Below are 18444 nucleotides of genomic sequence, written 5' to 3'. Positions count from 1 at the left end.
TCCAGAACAGGCGTGCTACGCCCCCACACCGGCCTGTCTAGTGGTCCCTGTGGGGCTGGAGTCAGCTCTCTCCCTGCTGCCTTCCTCAAGCCATCCTGGCTGGGGCCCAGCACCTACTGGCGTCAGAACTGGTCGCTGCCCAAGCCGAGGGTGTGTGTCCCTCCTCAGTGGACATGGAGTCCAGGACTTGAAGGGAGCAGTTCTGCTCCAGAAGACCCTTCTCTGAGGTGCACCCCAACCTTGTCTTCAGAGCCTGGTCTGAGGGTAAACAGGCCATCCGCCAAAGCCTGAGAATGCGGGGATCCCGGCCACGCAGAGGGAGCTCTGGTCAGAGGCTTGGAACTGACCAGAGAACCCTTCACTGAGGGGCATGGTGGCCACCAGGCCATGGGGCCAGGGCTAGGGAGCAAGGAGCCTCCCAGGGTGTGGAGAGCTGAGCTGGGTCTGCCCAGAGTGAAGGACGTGGAGGAGGTTCCGGGAAGTGGCCCAGTGGGGCTGGCTCCCTCTCTCAGACAGTTAATAAGGCACCAATTACCTCCGGCCACAGGGCTCTCTGCGCAGGCTGGGCCCGTCGCCACCATGCTGCCTCCCTGCCTCACGTCCACTCCATCCTGTATTTACAGACACTTAGGTGTGCTTAGGGGCACACAGCTCCCCAAAGCTCCACCCCAGAGGGCCTCCTCTCCCAGTAAACACCAGGCTGACCGCTGACCCCAGGGCGAGGGCAGCTCTGGTGCGCCACAGTCGGGCAGGAGGGAGGCCAGTGAGGGCTAGCATTATCTTCTGCAGATGGCCCCTGGACACACACAGAATTCCAAGAAGCCCTTCCCCTCACTGGGCCTCAGTTTCCCACCTGTAAAATGGGGAGAAGCCAGCATTCTCGTGGTGTAAATGAAGAAGGGCTGTGGTGAGGCAGGTAGAAGAGACCTAGGAAGACCCCTCCCTCCTGGGTCCAACCTCACCCAGGGTCCCACCTGGCTCCTCTTCTCACAGGATAATGCGTAGCAGGCTGGTGGCTCCTCACTGGGCTCCTGGCCCAGGGATCCAGTTTCTTCTCATTTCCTCGGCTGCCTCCGGGCGTCTGGTTTGGGGACGCACAGGGTAGAGGCTGGACTACGGGACAGGGTGGGGGTGTGGATGGTCTGCAGAGCAGTCCCTGCCCCTTCCCTGCTGGGGACACTGTCTGATCCCTCCCCCAACTCCTCCTGCTCGCTCATCTTTCTCTTTCAGACTCCTGCCTCTGGGTCCAGTCCTGTCTCCCCACTTTCCAGCTTGTGTCTTCACCCTGCATGCCCTCTCTGTCTCTCTTACTAAGCCAGACCCGCCTCCCTGTCTCTGCCTGGGGATCTACCCCTTTCACTTCCACTTTTGCTGATTCTGCTTCTCTGTCCATCCTTCTCTCTCTGTCTCTCTTCCTCTCTGTCTGTCTCCTTTTCCTCTTCCTTTTCTCTGGGTCTTTCCATCCCTCACTTTCATGCTCCCTCCTCCCCACTGCCAACCACAGGCCTCCCATCTCCAGGTTATCTGCTTTTCCTTCTGTCTCCCCTAGGGTCCGCCAGCTTGACAGTCTTTGAGACCAATATCCTCACCTGCCTTCATTTCCCCGCTCCTGCCCCGAGATCATTTTCTCAAATTGCCCCAGAAGCCTGAGGGCTCCCAGAGTGGGGGCCTTCCATATCCTCACCTATCTCAGGCCGGCCTTTGACCAGAGTGTCGGGGGTGGTCACAGACAAGCTCTCTGTACCCTCTGGTGTTGCCGTGTCTCCATCAGCTGAGATCTGGCTGGTGGGGCTGGGGGCCCTGGGCTATTCCTACAGTGACATCCAGTGGCCAGGTCTGAACCAGGTGCAGGAGGCACAGATAGCCCCTAGGAACCCCAGGACCTGTGGGCTTCAGGCTAACGTCACTCTCGAGTGGGATGGGGATGCCAGGCCAGCAGGGTCACGGTGCCCGCCTCCTGGAGGGCAACGTCCACCTGCTGATCCCTGCCGCTCACCCCGCCCTGTCCATCCGGAGGCCTGGTTTTGCCCTCCGGCACCCCCTGAGCTTTGCACACAGGGCGGGGACACCTGGATTTCTCTGGCCCCCTGAGTGGGGCCAACTTGGAGGAATTTCTCAAAGCCTATTAGAGCAGTGGCTGCCTCCTGCCTGCCTCCTCGGGCTGGGCAGGGCTGAGGGCGGAGGGAGAGAGGGAGGGAGGGGAGAGAGGAGGAAGGGAAAAAAAGTTGGCAGTCCGACAGCAGAGCTGTGTCTGCATCCATCGCTGAGAGGAGGCCTGTGTGGTGTGGGGCGGGCCAGGAGCAAGGAGAGGCCTTCCTCCCTTTGTGCTCCCCCCTTCTCCTCCCCCCGGGGCCCTATAAATAGGCCCAGCCCGGGCTGTGGCTCAGTTCTCAGAGGGAGGCGAGCACCAGGCAGCGGTCTCAAGCCAAGCCCCCTGCCAGCATGGCCAGCGAGTTCAAGAAGAAGCTCTTTTGGAGGGCGGTGGTGGCCGAGTTCCTGGCCATGATCCTCTTCATCTTCATCAGCATCGGTTCAGCCCTGGGCTTCCACTACCCAATAAAGAGCAACCAGACGACAGGTGCAGTCCAGGATAACGTGAAGGTGTCACTGGCCTTTGGGTTGAGCATCGCCACGCTGGCCCAGAGCGTGGGCCACATCAGCGGTGCCCACCTCAACCCAGCCGTCACACTGGGGCTCCTGCTCAGCTGCCAGATCAGTGTCTTCCGGGCCATCATGTACATCATTGCCCAGTGCGTGGGGGCCATCGTTGCCACTGCCATCCTCTCGGGCATCACCTCCTCTCTGCCCGACAACTCGCTTGGCCTCAATGCGGTGAGTGGGGTGGCCCCAGGCTCTGGGGGCTCTAGAATGGTGCTGAGATGGGTCCGTCTCATCCTCCACCCATTGTGCAGACGGGGACACTGAGGAACAGAGAGGATGAGAGGTTGCTGGAGGTCAAGCAGAGCTGTACGTGGAACTCAGCTATGCCTCCTGTCCAGAGCCTGTTTTCTGCCAGGCACTGTGGGAAGCTGAGACCCAGAGCATAATGGTCTTGCCAATGTCCCCTGCGGGTCTCTATTGTGGGGAATAAGCTCTGGAGGCAGCTAACAGTGGGGCCAGCGGATCCTCACCCCTGGGCTGCAGTTTCTTCCCCTCCCTCCCCTCAGCCCCGTCTGGGCAGCGGCTCCCTCCCCCATGCAGCCTGGACCCTCTTACACTCTGCCTGCTGCCCCCAGTCTCCCTGGACCACACGTCCAGCATGTCTGCAGCTGGTCACACAATCCTGTGTGAGCGAAACTCTCCCAGAGGGGCTCCCGCCTTCACACAGGCAGCCCCGCCTTCACACAGGTCCTCAAACAAACTGCCTTCAAGGAAAAAGCTCCTCTTGCTCTGCTGGCTCCGGGAATGGGACAAGACGGGAGGTGAAAACAGTTTCAGGACAGCCTGCAGGTGACTTTCCTGGATTGCAGCAAAGGGTGGGTGCCGGAGCAGGGACATCTAGCCTCCACTCTGATGGAGATGGACATCTTCCATCTCTGGGTCCGCTGTCTATCACCGGATGCAGAGAGGTGTGGCGCGTGTATTTGTGTCTGTGAGCAGTGTGTGCACACGTGGATGCCGGCATGGGTCTCCGAACCTGTGAAAGCTGGCTATGTTACTTCTGAAAGTGTATCTGTGAGCGTGTCAGTGCTGCGGTGTGAGTGTGTCTGGAGGTGAGTGCATACCTGTGTGTGCCCACTGCTCGGGCCTGATCTGGGGGCACTCATGATAAGCAGATGTGGGCGACTGGGTGGAAGCTGTGGAAAAGAATTCCTCCCGGGCCGCTTAGCACAGCTAATTGGCCGTTGGCAGGCAGCTGCCTGCTGTCACCGACCTGGGCTTTTCCAGACCCTCAGCCAAGTGCAAACTCAGACCTGGCTTGGGCCACAGCAGGGGGGAAAATTGGCCTGAGAGGCCGAGGAAGGCTTGGAGGAGGTCTCAGAGTGCCCGAGGAGGTGTTTTCACAGGGAGGGAGAGAGAAGGAACCAGATCAGATCTGGGCTGGCGGGACCTGGGCAGGGCAGATGGGTGTGGGGACAGTGAGGGAGGTGGCCAGAGGCTCCACAGAGAGTGGCGGGTGATTAGACAAGCAACTGTCCTCCCGCTTCTCAGCCAAAGTCCAGATTCGGCTGCGAAGGTCCGTGCAGAGGGCAGTTGGCATGACCCTGCCAAGCAGGGATTAGCACGCCTTGTGTCACCGTGACACCTCACCCAGTCCAGGACTGAAGGTTAGCCCTTCGGGCTGGAGTTTAAACTTTAGTCAAGGAAGATGTGGTCTCCGTGGGTGTAAGGTCCTCCAGGCTTGTCTCTAGTGGGGGCAGAGCCGGGCGACCTCAGGGCATGCCCACGGAGTAGGGTCAGGATCACGTCGGGGCTCAGCTGGGTATGATGGGCAAGGGGAAGGATCCTTCCTGGGGAGGAATAGAGTCTCCCCAGGCCTTCTGGCCCCCTCTTGACCTTCCTTCTCAAGGGCGAGTCAGGCCAGGCATCTGCTGGTGACTGTTCTCTCACACAGGCATCCCAGGCAGGCCTGAGGAGGGCAAGCATCCCTGTGCAATCTTGATCTGGCCACACCCTGATTCAGTGTCTTTTTCCCTTGCCAGCCTCCATTTTTCCAGTCTCCCCAATACCTGAGCTGGGTGGGTTGCAAGAGAGGGAGAAAAGGGAACCCAACCCTGAGTAGGGAAGCAGACAAGTTGGGTTCAAGGCCTGGCTGCTTAGTTGTTGACTTTCTTGGAGCTGAGAGCCCTCAAGTCTCCAAGAGGGGACCTAGGTCTCTTTGATATCTCTTGGCCACACCCATACTGCCAGCAAGCTCACTTTGTGGACTTGAGTTTATCTCTCTTCACAGGAGGGGCTGGCTAAGAGGAGCCCAAGAAGTGCCAGGCTGAACATAAGGGCATGAACATTGTTGTGGGAGCCCAGGGACTGCCCTGGCCCCACCATGGAAGTTTGGGGTTCAGAAACACGTGTCTTGGGCTGAAGAACTCAGAAAGGGTTCAGAACACTGAGCCTGGGATCTAAAGGGACCTGGGAGGTGGCCTCAGTGCCTCAAGAAGGGCAGAGACCAGTCTGCACAGCAGGTGACATGCTCTTTCCTCCAGGCTCTGGGAGAGGTTTCCCCTAGCCCCTTGAGTCCCGGGCCTCTCCAAACCCAAACCAGTCGTTGGCATGGAGATTTTCAAGGAAAATAGGGAAAAGAAGTGGCAGGAAGTGGTTGGAGTGAGTCAGGGGGTGTCCCATGGGGATATGTTGGCGAAAACTTTCTCCTCACTGAGTCAGGGCTCAGGATATGCCCTGGAGCAACCGTGGACCTCTCTCCATCCTGCCACATCCTAGCCGGTTCTCAAAGCCAGACCCTGAGTTTATTTCTGGAGTGAAAGACAGAGGCAGCGGCAGGTGCCTGGCCTGCCCTGCCCTACTTCAGCTACTAATACAGTGTGATTTCAGGCAAGCCACCTCATCTGTGTGGTCCCAGGTCCCATCTGCAGAATGGGTATATCGCAAGGCGTGGCTGGGTGCTGGGAAGTGGAAGATGCTCTTGAACCTTGAAATTCTGATCACTCACTGCCTCTGTTCACTCTTCCCCTCTCTTGCTTGCTCACCCATGTTCGCTGTAAACATGACTTTTGCTACTGCAGACTAAATTCGGGGCTGAGTCAGGCCGCTCCCTGCTCTGAGGAGTCCATGGTCCCGAGTAAGATAAGGCCACTGCGCATCTGTCAATGATAGGGGGCAGGAGGCAGGTGTGATAAGACGTGTCAGGATACCTGGGAACTTCTGACCTCGAGCTGCGATGAGGGCCAGGAGGCCTTCAGGGAGGAGGTGTCCCGGGAGCCTAAAAGTAGAGATTCCAGAGTGGAGGGAAGGGGTTTCCAGCAGAGGAGGTCATGGCCTGAGAATCACAGGGTGTGGCTGATGCAGGGTTGGATAGGGGGTGGGTCATGGTGGGAGACTGGGGCTCTAGAGAACAATGAGAGTTCAGGGTTCAGGTCAGTGTCTGCCTGCGTCCCAGAGCCTATGAATTCAGCCCCTTTGGGAGCTCAGGCAGAGTGCAAACCTCCCTTTTCCGGGGTCTTTTCTCAACCCCGTTGATGCTGGGCCTGACTGCCTGGAGAACCTCTTCTACTTGTTGCATCTGGCACCTGACTTTAGCCCCAAACTTTCTGCTTCCCCAGTTTCCTAAGCCTCAGTTTCCCCAACCACAGAATGAGAGTGCCCCCGACTCCCTAACCCCTCTTCCCCGTGCCACCAGTTCTTCCAGTGTTGAGGGCCCTCCGCCTCCCCCAGAGTTGAGGGTGGACTGGGGAAAGGGAAACCAGTTTTCCGATGGCCCTGTCCAGGGAGTGGGCTGGGGGCTGGGTGGTGGTGCCACAGATGGGACATGTAATTACTGTTTCCAGCCAGAGCCCAATGAGGGGGAAGGCGCAGAGAGAGGCAGAAGCTTTGCGGTGGAGACTTTCCTCACCATGGAAAATTCTGAGGCAGTTTCCCCCATTAGAGCCCTTGGAGCCGCCCTGCCAGCCCCATATCATCCATCCCGACACTGGCCCCTAACCAGGGCTTGCTCTGGGAATCCTCCTCTGAAGAGACTATGCCCTGAGAGGGGATACAGCCCACCAGGGCCCCTCAGTCTGAGGGGATTCACCTTGTTCCATTGTTCTCCCCAACCCAGGTCACAGCCTTCCCTCACTGCATTAGCTCACTGCAGGTCAATCCGATGCAGTCTCCCGCAACCTGACCTCAGGCCCACATGGTGTTCCCCACTTTCTCTAGGGCCCCACCCAGCAGGGTGCCTTTAGCCTTACCCACCGAGGGCTTTCCCCAAGCACCTCAGACATGCCCCCTGCCTGCACCTTGAAGACTGGCTTGGGCAAGCTTTCCTGGAGGCACAGGGAGCCCTTGATTCTTGCTGGCAGAGCCCCCCTGGGGGGCATGGTCCTTGCCCTCTGGAAGAACAGATGTATCTGAGCTGCAGATAAGGGCAGGAAAATTCCCTCAGCCTGACCCTCTGTCCGGGTTCAGAGGGGCTCCTTAACCCAGGTGGTTCCCCGGGGGTGAGTGAGGGGCTCTCTTCACACAACCGAGGAGCTGCGGGCCAGTGGACGAGTACACCCTGAGGCTGAAAACAACTCACAAGCTGGTAGTAAAGGTGGGAAAATGCCCATCCCCATGAGCACGTCCTTTAAGTGCCCGAAACCCCACCCTCAGGACAACTTGGGGCTGGTGTCTGCTCAGGCTAAAGAAAGAACTTACTATTTTAAATTGGGGAGGGACAGCTTCCAAATCAATAAGTTCCTGGTCACCAGGGCTGTGCAGGTAGGGTGTGTTGGGCAGCCATGGCTCTGGGGCATGTGGCTCTTGTGGGGGGGCAGTGGTGGGGGCCATCTAACATTCCAGGTGGGCGGGAGGCCCTATGACAGGCTCTGTGCTGTACAGAGACCGGCCGTTCACACGACCAGGTGGGAATCCTGCACTCAGGACCCTAGCCTGGAGGGTGACTGCAGGTCTTGGGGGAAGGGGTCCCATGTCAGGCAGGAAGGAATCTTAGAGACAGTTTGGGGCTATAATCTGGGCTGAGGCCTCTATTTTACTGATAAGGAAACCACGGCTCACAGACGGGTGGAGTCACTCAAGATTGTGTAGCAGGTGATGGTGGAGCAGGACTGTGACCCCAGCTGCCTGCCTACAACCCTTGAAAATCTCTGCAAATTGCACATACTTACACTGCACTGGCACACACGTGTGTGTGCACAGTCACAACGATATGATGCACATGGGCACGCACACACACACACACGGGTGGGCGGGAAGCACCTTTTCAAGCCTGGGCGGTCCCCCTCTAGCCCTGGGACCCTAGGAGGGTGGAGGGGGGCCCCTCAATGGCACTTCTTCCTTTCCCGAGCAGGAAGCGGGGGCTGCCCCCGAGTGAAGAAAGAAGGAGGGAGGGAAGGAGGAAGCCCTTGCTTTGTGTATTGTTCCTTGTCAGGAAGGTGAAATGGCTTCTGAGAGCAAATAAAGGGCGCCTTGAGACCTGCTTCTTTCTCTCTTACTCAAGGGTGCTTCCATCCCTTCTCCTCCGCCATCCCCAGCCAGTGGTGGACCTGGACGTGGGAGCACAGCACACGGGGACAGGGTGACAACTCAGAAATGCCACTAGACACACAACACAGACACACGATGCCACACAGAGCGCCCTCCCCCGACCCCACCCCAGAGCCCACCTCTGCAAGAGACAGCGTCCCACCTAATAGGGTTAATACGTGACTAGTTCGAGTGTCCCCCGTGGGCTGAAAAAGAGGGTATATTCTTGAATTTGAAAGTGCAGGGCGTACGGGGTTTGAATCTTCCCTGTTCTTGCTGTTTATGTTATTGACACTTCCCTCCATCAGTTTCTAAGGGAAGTTTAAACCCCTTCGCTCTGGTAGTGGATCGATCATTTTCTTTTTGTAATTCTGTGAACTTTTGTGTCATCTATTTTTAGGTTGTATTCTTTAGTGTGTACAGGTTGAGAACTTTTATAACTGTTGGACAGACTTTTCACTTACTTAGTGTCTAATAAACCTCTTAATGTCTAAGGAAAAAGAAAAGAGTCACATCTGGACATATGTGGTCACCCAGAGACTCTGCAGAGAGCAATGCAGAGAGACACACAAAGCTGTGGATACCCAGAGGCACATGTGCGCTTGAAAAAATCACCGATGGAAGGGTGATACTTGGGGAGGGGGCTCACTGAGGTCCCCCTCACTGGGATACTGAGTTCCGCAGGCAGTGGGTAGGTGGGGCGGTCCTTGATATCTTGTTCTTTAATGGATGCCCAGAGCCCCGCCAGGCCTGGTTCAGGAAGGGTGGGACCCCAGGATGCTCAGGTCATGCTGGGGTCTTGGGCCTCAGGAGTCACTTTGGTCAGTCTGCTCATGGGCAGCAGGGAGAGGAGGGTTCGAAGTTCATTGCCTGGAGAGGTCGGCTCTGTGCCACCCTGGGGCCTGGGGCACCCTGGCAGCTACAGAACATCTTCTGCCAGCTCCTCAGTCTAAGGTGGCAACAGACAGGACCTTTAGCCACATGCATAGGTAGCCAGCACCTTTGTCTGTGAGCGTAGGCAGCATCTGGCATTGCCATCTCCTTCCCAGGCCTTGACCTCCCCGTTTGTAATCTCACAGAGTCTTGAGCATGCTGCCCTGCAAGGTCCATAGAGACTAATACTGGCCTGCAGTCTCCCAGCTAGAAAGCAAATGAATCAGCCCTGACTCCAGAGAACTTCCCTCTAGAGTGGGTAGAAATGCTAGAAAATTAACATAATCTGCCACTTCTTTTGGGGGAGAGGGGACACACCGAACAGCTTGTGGGATCTTACTTCCCTGACCAGGAATCGAACCCAGGCCCTCAGCAGTGAAAAGTGCAGAGTCCTAACCACTGGGCCTCCAAGAAATTTCCTTGTCTGCCCCTCCTGTCTCCACACAGTAAGTGTCCCTTCGAGGTCTGGGCAGGGAGGTGAGAAGGTGTCCACATTCTGTCCCCACTGAGCTCCCAGCCAGGGGTTCTGAGGCACCCGATAAGAGGCAAAAAGGTTATTTCTCTGCAAGATTTGCAGGCTGTTCAGTGAGGGCTTGATGAGTGAAAGCAGAAGTTAATTCCAGCCAGGGACCTGAGAAAACTTCTTGATGCTGAATTGGAATTGATGGAGGAATCTGAATTGGCCCTTGAGAGTGGGCTTCAGTGGGTTTGATACAAAACTGGAGAGTTTGCGTCTCTCTGATGCTTAAGATGAAATGTGTGGCTTTTCTCTTATTTATACTTGTGTTCAGAAAATTGTTACTTTTTTTAAATTTTGTTTTGTTTTGGCCTTAATTAGTGAAATATAAGACCGGGCTAGGCAAAATGCTCTGGGGATGTACAAACTTTTTTTTCAGTAACAAGTAACCACAACTGGGATTAGCCCTATTTATGCAATGTGTCAAATTCAGTAGGTTGTAAACAGAAACATGGGCTTCTCAGGTGGCTCAGCGGTAAAGGATCTGCTTGTCAAACAGGGGATGCCGGTTCGATTCCTGGTCTGAGAAGATCCCCTGGAGAAGGAAATGGCAACCGGCTCCAGTATCCTTGCCTGGAGTATCCCATGGACAGAAGGAGCCTGGCGGGTTATCCATGGGGTCTTAAAGAGTAAGAAACGACTTAAGAGATGAAATAACAATAGTAACAAAATCGGAACATAGGGTCTGAATTTTCACTTGCTCTTTTCTGGACGTCAAATTTCAGCAGACCTTAAACTATCCATTTCAATTTGGAATGATTGATGTTTTTTTGTTTTTTTTTTTTCAGATGTAAGTAGCACAACTTCTTAGGCAGTTGAAAGAGAGGAGATCGTAGAAGCAATCAGGGGAGGCTTCCTGCTGATGGCAGTGATGGTAATGGGTTTCAGTTCAGTTCAGTTCAGTTCAGTCGCTCAGTCGTGTCCGACTCTTTGCGACCCCATGAATCACAGCACGCCAGGCCTCCCTGTCCATCACCAACTCCCGGAGTTCACTCAAACTCACATCCATCGAGTCAGTGATGCTATCCAGTCATCTCATCCTCTGTCGTCCCCTTCTCCTCCTGCCCCCAACCCCTCCCAGCATCAGAGTCTTTTCCAATGAGTCAACTCTTCACATCAGGCAGCCAAAGTACTGGAGTTTCAGCTTTAGCATCATTCCTTCCAAAGAAATCCCAGGGCTGATCTCCTTCAGAATGGACTGGTTGGATCTCCTTGCAGTCCAAGGGACTCGCAAGAGTCTTCTCCAACACCATAGTTCAAAAGCATCAATTCTTTGGTGCTAAGCTTTCTTCACAGTCCAACTCTCACATCCATACATGACCGCTGGAAAAACCATAGCTTTGACTAGACGGACCTTTGTTGGCAAAGTAATGTCTCTGCTTTTCAATATGCTATCTAGATTGGTCATAACTTTTCTTCCAAGGAGTAAGCGTCTTTTAGTTTCATGGCTGCAGTCACCATCTGCAGTGATTTTGGAGCCCAAACAAATAAAGTCTGACACTGTTTCCACTGTTTCCCCATCTATTTGCCATGAAGTGATGGGACCAGATGCCATGATCTTCATTTTCTGAATGTTGAGTTTTAAGCCAACTTTTCCACTCTCTTCTTTCAGCCTTCAAGAGGCTCTTTATTTCTTCTTCACTTTCTGCCATAAGGGTGGTGTCATCTGCATATCTGAGGTTACTGATATTTCTCCTGGCAGTCTTGATTCCAGCTTGTGCTTCTTCCAGCCCAGCATTTCTCATGATGTACTCTGCATATAAGTTAAATAAACAGGGTGACAATATACAGCCTTGACGAACTCCTCTTCCTATTTGGAACCAGTCTGTTGTTCCATGTCCAGTTCTAACTGTTGCTTCCTGACCTGCATACAAATGGTAATGGGTTTAGGGAGAGGAAATTTACTAACCCATGTGGTTCTGGGCAGTCAAATTCTAAGGGCTCTGGGCCGCTAGGATGAGGTATATCTTAGAGTCTCCTGGGGAGGTATCACTCCTTGTGGACTGGGCATGGCACCAGGGCCCCTGGTCTGCTCACTTTGCATGAAAAGTGATGTCCTTGGGCAGAGCAGGAGCTGAGATCCTGAGACCTGGTTAAGAACCCGGGGAGAGATGAGTTCGCCCAGACCACATCTGTGATGAGTGCGGTGGGGATGAGGAGTATGAGGCAGGAGCCACTTAGAGCGATCATTCCATTAATCAGAGTGGAAGGGCTGGTTTCAGGACTCCTGCCAGCTAGCAATTAGGCCAACCCTGGAGAGCAAAGGAGAGCGTGTGGAGGCGTGTGGGAGGAGGAGCCCTGAGCTTCCTGAGCGCTCAGACACGGAGGGCAGCGGCAGGTGTGAATGTGATGGGCATTGGTGCAAGTTGCCTGGCCTCACCAGCCTGGCCTCCGTGGAGCCTGTCTCTGCTCCAGGTGGGCCTCACTCTATTGTTCACACTCCTGAGCAGCACAGCCCCTCCTGTTCTGCCTGCCCCACCTAGTTCTGAGGATAAGAGAAAGAACCAGAACAAAGCCACAACTATCCTGAGCCCACCTGCCTCTGCAACCCTTTCCAAATGCCCCAAGACAGCCCCTCTCCCTCCACCCCATGCCTTAGAACCTCTGGCCTCCCTGGAGAATGGTGAAGGAAAAATTAGATCTACTTTACAGGTGGTGAAACTGAGGACCAGAGACGGGCAAGACCATGGTCATAGGGCCAGCAAGTAGGAGAGTAGGGACCTGAACTCAGGGTCACCTCTACAGCCCCACACTGGAGTGCAAAGAAAGCTGGGTACTTCCCAGATGGCTGGCTGACCTGAGGGGCTGCAGCCCTGGGGTCGACCAGGAAAGGCGCGCAGAGCTTGGGCTGCAACGGAGGGGAGGGGATATGAGTCATTTTCCCTGTGATCCAGGGTGGCAGACAAAGGCGGGAAGAGAATTGTTCTTTTAAGATGGCCTCAGGGTGGGGCTGTGAAAACCTCTGAATGGTGGAGGGCTGCCCTCCACCTAGGATTCTGCAAAATGCCCTGTAGCCTTGGAGACACCCCAACCCCACTCAGGAAGAAGGTTCAAGTTCAGTCTTATTTGGACACACCAGCCCTGCCTGGGAGAAGGCAGCCTCTGGCCACATCCAGGCATATTTGTGAGTGGGCCTTGGCCCACGTGGCCCAGGTCCCCTGTGTGGGCATATTTGGCCCCTGGGACTGACCCCCACATGGGGGGATGGTGCAGGGGCTCCTTGGGGAGGGGTCTCCTGGCTGCAGCTGCAGAGGGAGGGCTCTGGTGACCTCATGGCAGCTCCCATTCCCTTCTTTTTCCGTGAGTCATGTTTCTAAAAGTGGCCCAGGAGCAAGTGGGAGCCAGACGGTGGTGGCGGGGCCTGTGTGGCCAGGAGGGAGAAGGAGGGGGCAGATAGGGAGGGTGGGGCCCAGAGGAAATGGGAGAGAGACAGCAGAAGGGAGAGACAGACAGAGGTGGGAAGGAGACAGAGGTGGGGGCTGCGAGGAACACAGGCTCAAGGGAGAGATGGACATGGGAAGCTGCGGCCAGCTAACTGCTGAAGTCCCTTTCCAGCTTTGCAGGGGATGGGGTGGAATGTTCAAGATGTGAGGGTAAGGAAAAATGTCTCCCTCTGGGCCCTCCTACCCATTTGCTCCTCTTCTTCTTTGACTGTCTCTGAATGTCCCTGATCATCTCTTCCCATGTCTAGGGCTTGCCTGTCATCTATGGCCTGGTCTGGAGGTAGGTGGATGCAGAAGCACCATCCGCCTCCAGGCCTCTCTGGCCTCTGGGGAGAATGCTGTGGGACATTCTCCCACATGTTTAGGACAAGCTGGTTCTTCCTCAACAGATGTGGGAGGGGCCAAGGCCTGATGCTCACTGCTGGCTATATGTGCTTGAGTGTGGTGGATGCAATGGGCTCTGAGGGCACTGAGGATCTGGCCTTTGGTGCCCAGGCCTGGAGGCCCTGGGACTCCACCCTCACCACTCTGCTCACTGAGCCTTGCTGCCCCTCTCTCCTACAGCTGGCCCCTGGCGTGAACTCGGGCCAGGGCCTGGGCATCGAGATCATCGGGACTCTGCAGCTGGTGCTGTGCGTGCTGGCCACCACCGACCGGAGGCGCCGTGACCTCGGGGGCTCCGGGCCCCTGGCCATTGGCTTCTCTGTGGCCCTGGGACATCTGCTGGCGGTGAGCTGGGGGAACTTCCCAAGTAGGAGTGCTGGTGGGGATGGTGGAGCCAGGCTGCTGAGGGTGTCCTGTTGAGGGCAGGGGGTGGGACTCTGACAGGGCTCATTCCACGGGTTGGGGGACCAGCTGCCCTGGAGAGGGAGGCACAGGGCCTGGCTGACCATCCTTCCAGGTCTGATGGTCACTGCCCTGTTTCCCCTCTGGTCTTATTCCTCCATGTCACCCTCTCCCTCCCTCTCCCTCTGTCTCTTTCTCTCCATCTCCTCTCCTGTTCCCCCTGACCCTTCCCTCCCACAGATAGACTACACCGGCTGCGGTATTAACCCTGCCCGGTCCTTCGGCTCCTCGGTGATCACGCACAATTTCCAGGACCACTGGGTAAGGGGTCTCAGGGCTGCCCCGTGCAGGTGGGAGGGAGACTTTGGTGCCTTATGGTAGATCCACCCCCAACCCTGTGACATCATCTCCCATCACAGAGGCCCTGAGAGATGGCCAGGGGGAGGAACTCAGGAAGATGAGACCTGAGATGCAGAAGTGGTGGGTTCACATCTCAGGCAGGGCAGTGTAGGGAGCTTCCCCTTCCAGATCAGACCATGGTCTGATCATTCCAGGCATGCTGAGTTGGGTCGCACAGAAGCAAGGAGAAAATCACTACCTAAGTCCTGGCTTGGGCCAGTTGTAGGGGGTGGAGGGCTGCAGATGCTGGGGTTCAGCTCTGCCTTCTCTGTCCCAGGCACAGGTTGGGGAGCAGCTGTGCAGTGGGGGGTGGGTCGGGGCTCTCATGGGAAGCAAGTCCCATCAGATGCCCCCTGAGCACGTCTGCTGTTTGTTCCTAGATCTTCTGGGTGGGGCCGTTCATCGGAGCAGCCCTGGCAGTGCTCATCTATGACTTCATCCTGGCACCACGCAGCAGTGACCTCACAGACCGCGTGAAGGTGTGGACCAGCGGTCAGGTGGAGGAGTATGACCTGGATGCCGATGACATCAACTCCAGGGTGGAGATGAAGCCCAAATAAGGGGGCCAGGCCTGGGCATCCACATGGGGGGTGTGGGGGGCAGGGGTGGGCAGAGGGAGGGGAGGGGTGAAATCTGTATCATAGACACTCTGACAAGCTGGCCAAAGTCACTTCCTGAAGATCCACAGGGCCTGCGTGGCCAAGCCTGATTTGGGACTGTTGCTATCACCTTCTTTCTCTTTCTCCTTTTCTCGGCTTTGGGGATCCCTGAGGACGAAGATTTTCCAATCACCCATTCCCTTGAAGTCACAAAGGAGGTGAAAGAGAGGGACCCATCTTGCTAAGTTGTCCTTTCAGAGTGTGATGGGAGGTATGCCAGAAAGCCCCCTCCATCCCCAAATTGCTCACCAGCTCACCTGCTGCAGGTGACTGGGGCTCCTCGGTGATTGCTTTGTGCCTCCGGGAGTGGCCCTCTTTTCTGTAACATGCACGTGCCCCAAGGATGCTCTGAGGGGGAAGAGACCCCACCAAGTGCAATGGTGGGGTCAGGGGGCAGTCAGAGCCTGTCTTTGCAGCCTGGCTGGCTTCCAGGGCTGCTCCCCCAGCTCTGGAGGTGCTGTACGACCTTGGGAACGTCTCAGTCTTGGGGACTCAGTGACTCCATCTGTAAAGTGGCAGGGGTAGGGAGAGCTACGTGGGCCCGAGACCCCTCTCCAGGATTCTGTAAGTGTAGACACACTGCACATTCTGGAAGACCTAGTCTGGCCCAGCGCTGCTTCTTCCACTTGCCCAGGATATAGCTGTAACCTACACATCTATGTGAACACATGTACATAGGCACACATGTTCCAAAACGAAGAGCAATAGGTCATCCAGCCGTTGGAAGTTCCCATTCCTAGGGGAGCAGGGCTGAGAGTGGACAGAGCCTGCTGTGGCAGAATGAAGATCATCTGAGGGAGGGGGAGGAATGTCCACGTTCCTTCACTGAGTTGTAGTTGATCTTTTCCACCTATCACTGCATCACCCTCGTCGTTATTTGGTTCTTCAGTTTCTCTTGCCAGTGCAGACACAGGTCAACATTATGTAGGGGTGTGTTGACTGAAGGACACTGGGCCATTTGAAGGTCAGCCCCTGGAGACAGATGTCCTTGCTGGACCCTTAGCGAAGGTTCCGAGCCCCCAGCTGATCCTAAGGTGGGAGGTGAAGCAGAGTCCTCTGTTATTCCAGAGGTCCTGGTTGGAGGCACTGGGGGGACGTTGGGTGACCTGCACAGGCTTCCTAGGCCATAGGCCTCCCTCTTCATTTATTTGGAGGGGAGAATTGGTCTTGACCAAATGAAGTAGCTATGGCTGCAGCCCAAGGATAGTTCTGAGCACAGTCTGTTAGTGGGGGCAGCTATCTACACATTCCATAAAATTCCACCAGGGCCAGAGTAGGTCCCCCCATGCCCCACAGCCACGATGGTGACAAACACTGAGAGACACAACACATAGGTATCTGGAAGCAGCAGGACGACCAGGAGGCCCTTAATGGTCACAACACATCATGACATCCATGCACTCTCTCCTCCATTTCGCTTCTAGTCCATTTAACAGAGAAAGAAACTGGGGTCCAGGACCCGGAGCAAGATGATGATTTGGCCAGGCCTAGCAGCCAGGGCCATGTCCCTGGACTGTTAGACTGGGCCCTCTTAGACCCAGATCCTGCATTTCTGCTTGGGTAATGGCCTGGTGTCAGGAAGGGTGAGGGGACTCTTGGAGGGGAGAGGGGGGCACTCCATCTTGTCCTGTTCTGGCTGCTGCACACAGGACCCTGCATCTGTCTGCTCTGCATATATGCCTCTTTGGAATTGGAATTTCATTATATGTTAAGAAAATAAACATAATATAGGTCATCCAGACTCCTTGGAATGAAGGTTTTCTTCTTTGGGCACCATGTTCCCACAAGGGATCTCTGGGTCTGAGAACTTGGGCCCAGTCTGAGGGGGAGCCACTGCACCCCCGGATCCCTGGTCTCACGGGGTGGACACAACCAGAGCGCCATCTGAGGGACATAAGGCTCCTGCAGGATTGAAGTGTGACAGCTTGAGGGTTCCCTCTGACCCCCTCCTTAGAACAGAGCCCAGGGAGCACCAGGGACTGCCCGGGTTACACTTCCTCTGGCCCTTCTCACATTTCTGACCCACCTGCCCTGGGCCTGGGCTCTGCCTGGGGGGCTCAGCCCTGGGAGTGGAGGTGGAGATGGACTCACCCATCAGAGTGAGGTTAGTGCCAGGAGCAGGGGAGGCTGGGGAAAGGTGACGTGCAGCACTCAGTTCCTTAGGGCCTGGCGGGGGGGCGGGGGCGGGTGTGTGTGTATGTGTGTGTGTGTGTGTGAGAGAGAGAGAAGGGTTCCTCTGCTCTGAAAGCACGAGCCACATTCTGTGAGGATGGGCATCTTCCTGTGGTTTTTGTCAGGGCATCCACAGGGCAGAAGAAATCAGAGTGGCCTGACCAATGTCCCCAGGGGGACAGGAAGCCAGAAAAGGACCCCTCTGTCTGCTCCTGCCTTTACACCTGTCCTGGTGTAGCCCAAGGCTGGTGCAGGCTGGAAAGGCTCCATCAAGCCCTCTTCAGATCACAAAATCCCGTCCCACATGTGGCCCCCTGGTACTGGGGGTACAGCAGGCATACATACCCTTATTCAGTGGAGGCATAAGGATCCTCAGAGACAGGCCCGAGTCTCAGGACAGATCTTTGCCAAGCTGATATTTGGATGCAGGCCCCTCACACACACACACACACTCTTAGGGCTAGTTTCTCAAAATAGGGACAAGTACATTGGGAAACCTAGTGCCCAATAACAGAGGCCCAGAGTCTGGGAGACTCCAGGAACCACCAACTTGGATATCTCACTGGGCCACATGGGCAGGTCAGGGGTGACTGGAAAGGTCCTGGCACCCCCACTCTGCTCTAAGAGGTGCCCAGGTCCTGCCTCCCTCTGTGTGGGGGGGGGGGCTTTGGTGATGGTGATACAGTGGCAACTTGGCCTGTGGAGGTTGTGAGGTCAGTGTGGCTGGAGCAGGCTTTCTTATCCAGTGTGCAGTGGGCTGCTATGAGTGACAGCTAGGCCCTCAGTCCATGCAAACTGCCTCTGCACCTCCCAGGCTGAGGGCAAGCTGCTATGAGTGGGAGGGTGCAGGCCAGGCCATGGAAACAGGGTCTGGGCTGGCCTGTGGCAGCTAGGCCTACCCGAGCAGGTGTGCCGAGACTCTCTCTCACAGCCCTTCTGGGCTTATCTCCTTATCTTGTCCCCATCAGACAAGATACGGTGTGAAGCCCTCTCAGTCCCCATCAGGGGCCCTGGGCACACCCACCTCGACCCCTGCTCTTCCTTTGCCGTCCTCTGACCATTCCAGAGAAGGGCCTTTCTTAGTTAATTGTTTAGTTTTAACTTCTAGAATTTTAGTGTCAGGATACAGAGCCTGAAGAAGAGGTTGAGGAACTCCCCTTGGACTTCACATACAGCTTTTCTAATCGTAACAATACCTTTGGAAGGCAGAGATAACAGCCTCCTTTTCTAGAGGATGCTAAGGGCCCTGAAGATGAAATAACTTGCCCAAGCCCACACAGTGTGTTTGTGGCCAAGCTGGGATTTGAATTTGCTGTCTCTGGCTTCAAAGATTGGGCTCTTTCTACTGTGTGGTACTGTCCCATTTGTCAAGACTCCCACTACATTTACCTCTGGGCCAGCTAGGCTTCCT

At 55.7% G+C, this 18444-nt stretch overlaps 1 protein-coding gene across 1 annotated transcript; it reads left to right on the top strand.

Annotated features, from left to right (window-relative positions):
* Positions 1-2308: 2308 nt before the first annotated feature.
* AQP1 (aquaporin 1 (Colton blood group)) lies at positions 2309-16602 on the top strand. The gene is made up of 4 exons (XM_061414212.1): positions 2309-2832; positions 13582-13746; positions 14044-14124; positions 14583-16602. Exons 1-4 carry the CDS (start codon positions 2443-2445, stop codon positions 14760-14762), a joined length of 816 nt encoding a protein of 271 aa, XP_061270196.1. The 5' UTR covers positions 2309-2442; the 3' UTR covers positions 14763-16602.
* Positions 16603-18444: the final 1842 nt, after the last annotated feature.

This window comes from Bos javanicus, chromosome 4, assembly GCF_032452875.1.
Source record: "Bos javanicus breed banteng chromosome 4, ARS-OSU_banteng_1.0, whole genome shotgun sequence".
Lineage (NCBI taxonomy): Eukaryota > Metazoa > Chordata > Mammalia > Artiodactyla > Bovidae > Bos > Bos javanicus.
Note: the sequence above shows the minus strand (reverse complement) of the source record. Positions and strands in the feature narration are given on the sequence as shown.

What these genes read in the sequence shown, in the direction of transcription:
- AQP1 (XM_061414212.1), top strand. Translation starts at nt 2,443, where the DNA reads ATGGCCAGCGAGTTCAAGAAGAAGCTCTTTTGGAGGGCGGTGGTGGCC. An exon ending in ACTCGCTTGGCCTCAATGCG is followed by an intron (nt 2,833 to 13,581) that starts GTGAGTGGGGTG and finishes TCTCTCCTACAG; the next exon opens with CTGGCCCCTGGCGTGAACTC. An exon ending in CCCTGGGACATCTGCTGGCG is followed by an intron (nt 13,747 to 14,043) that starts GTGAGCTGGGGG and finishes TCCCTCCCACAG; the next exon opens with ATAGACTACACCGGCTGCGG.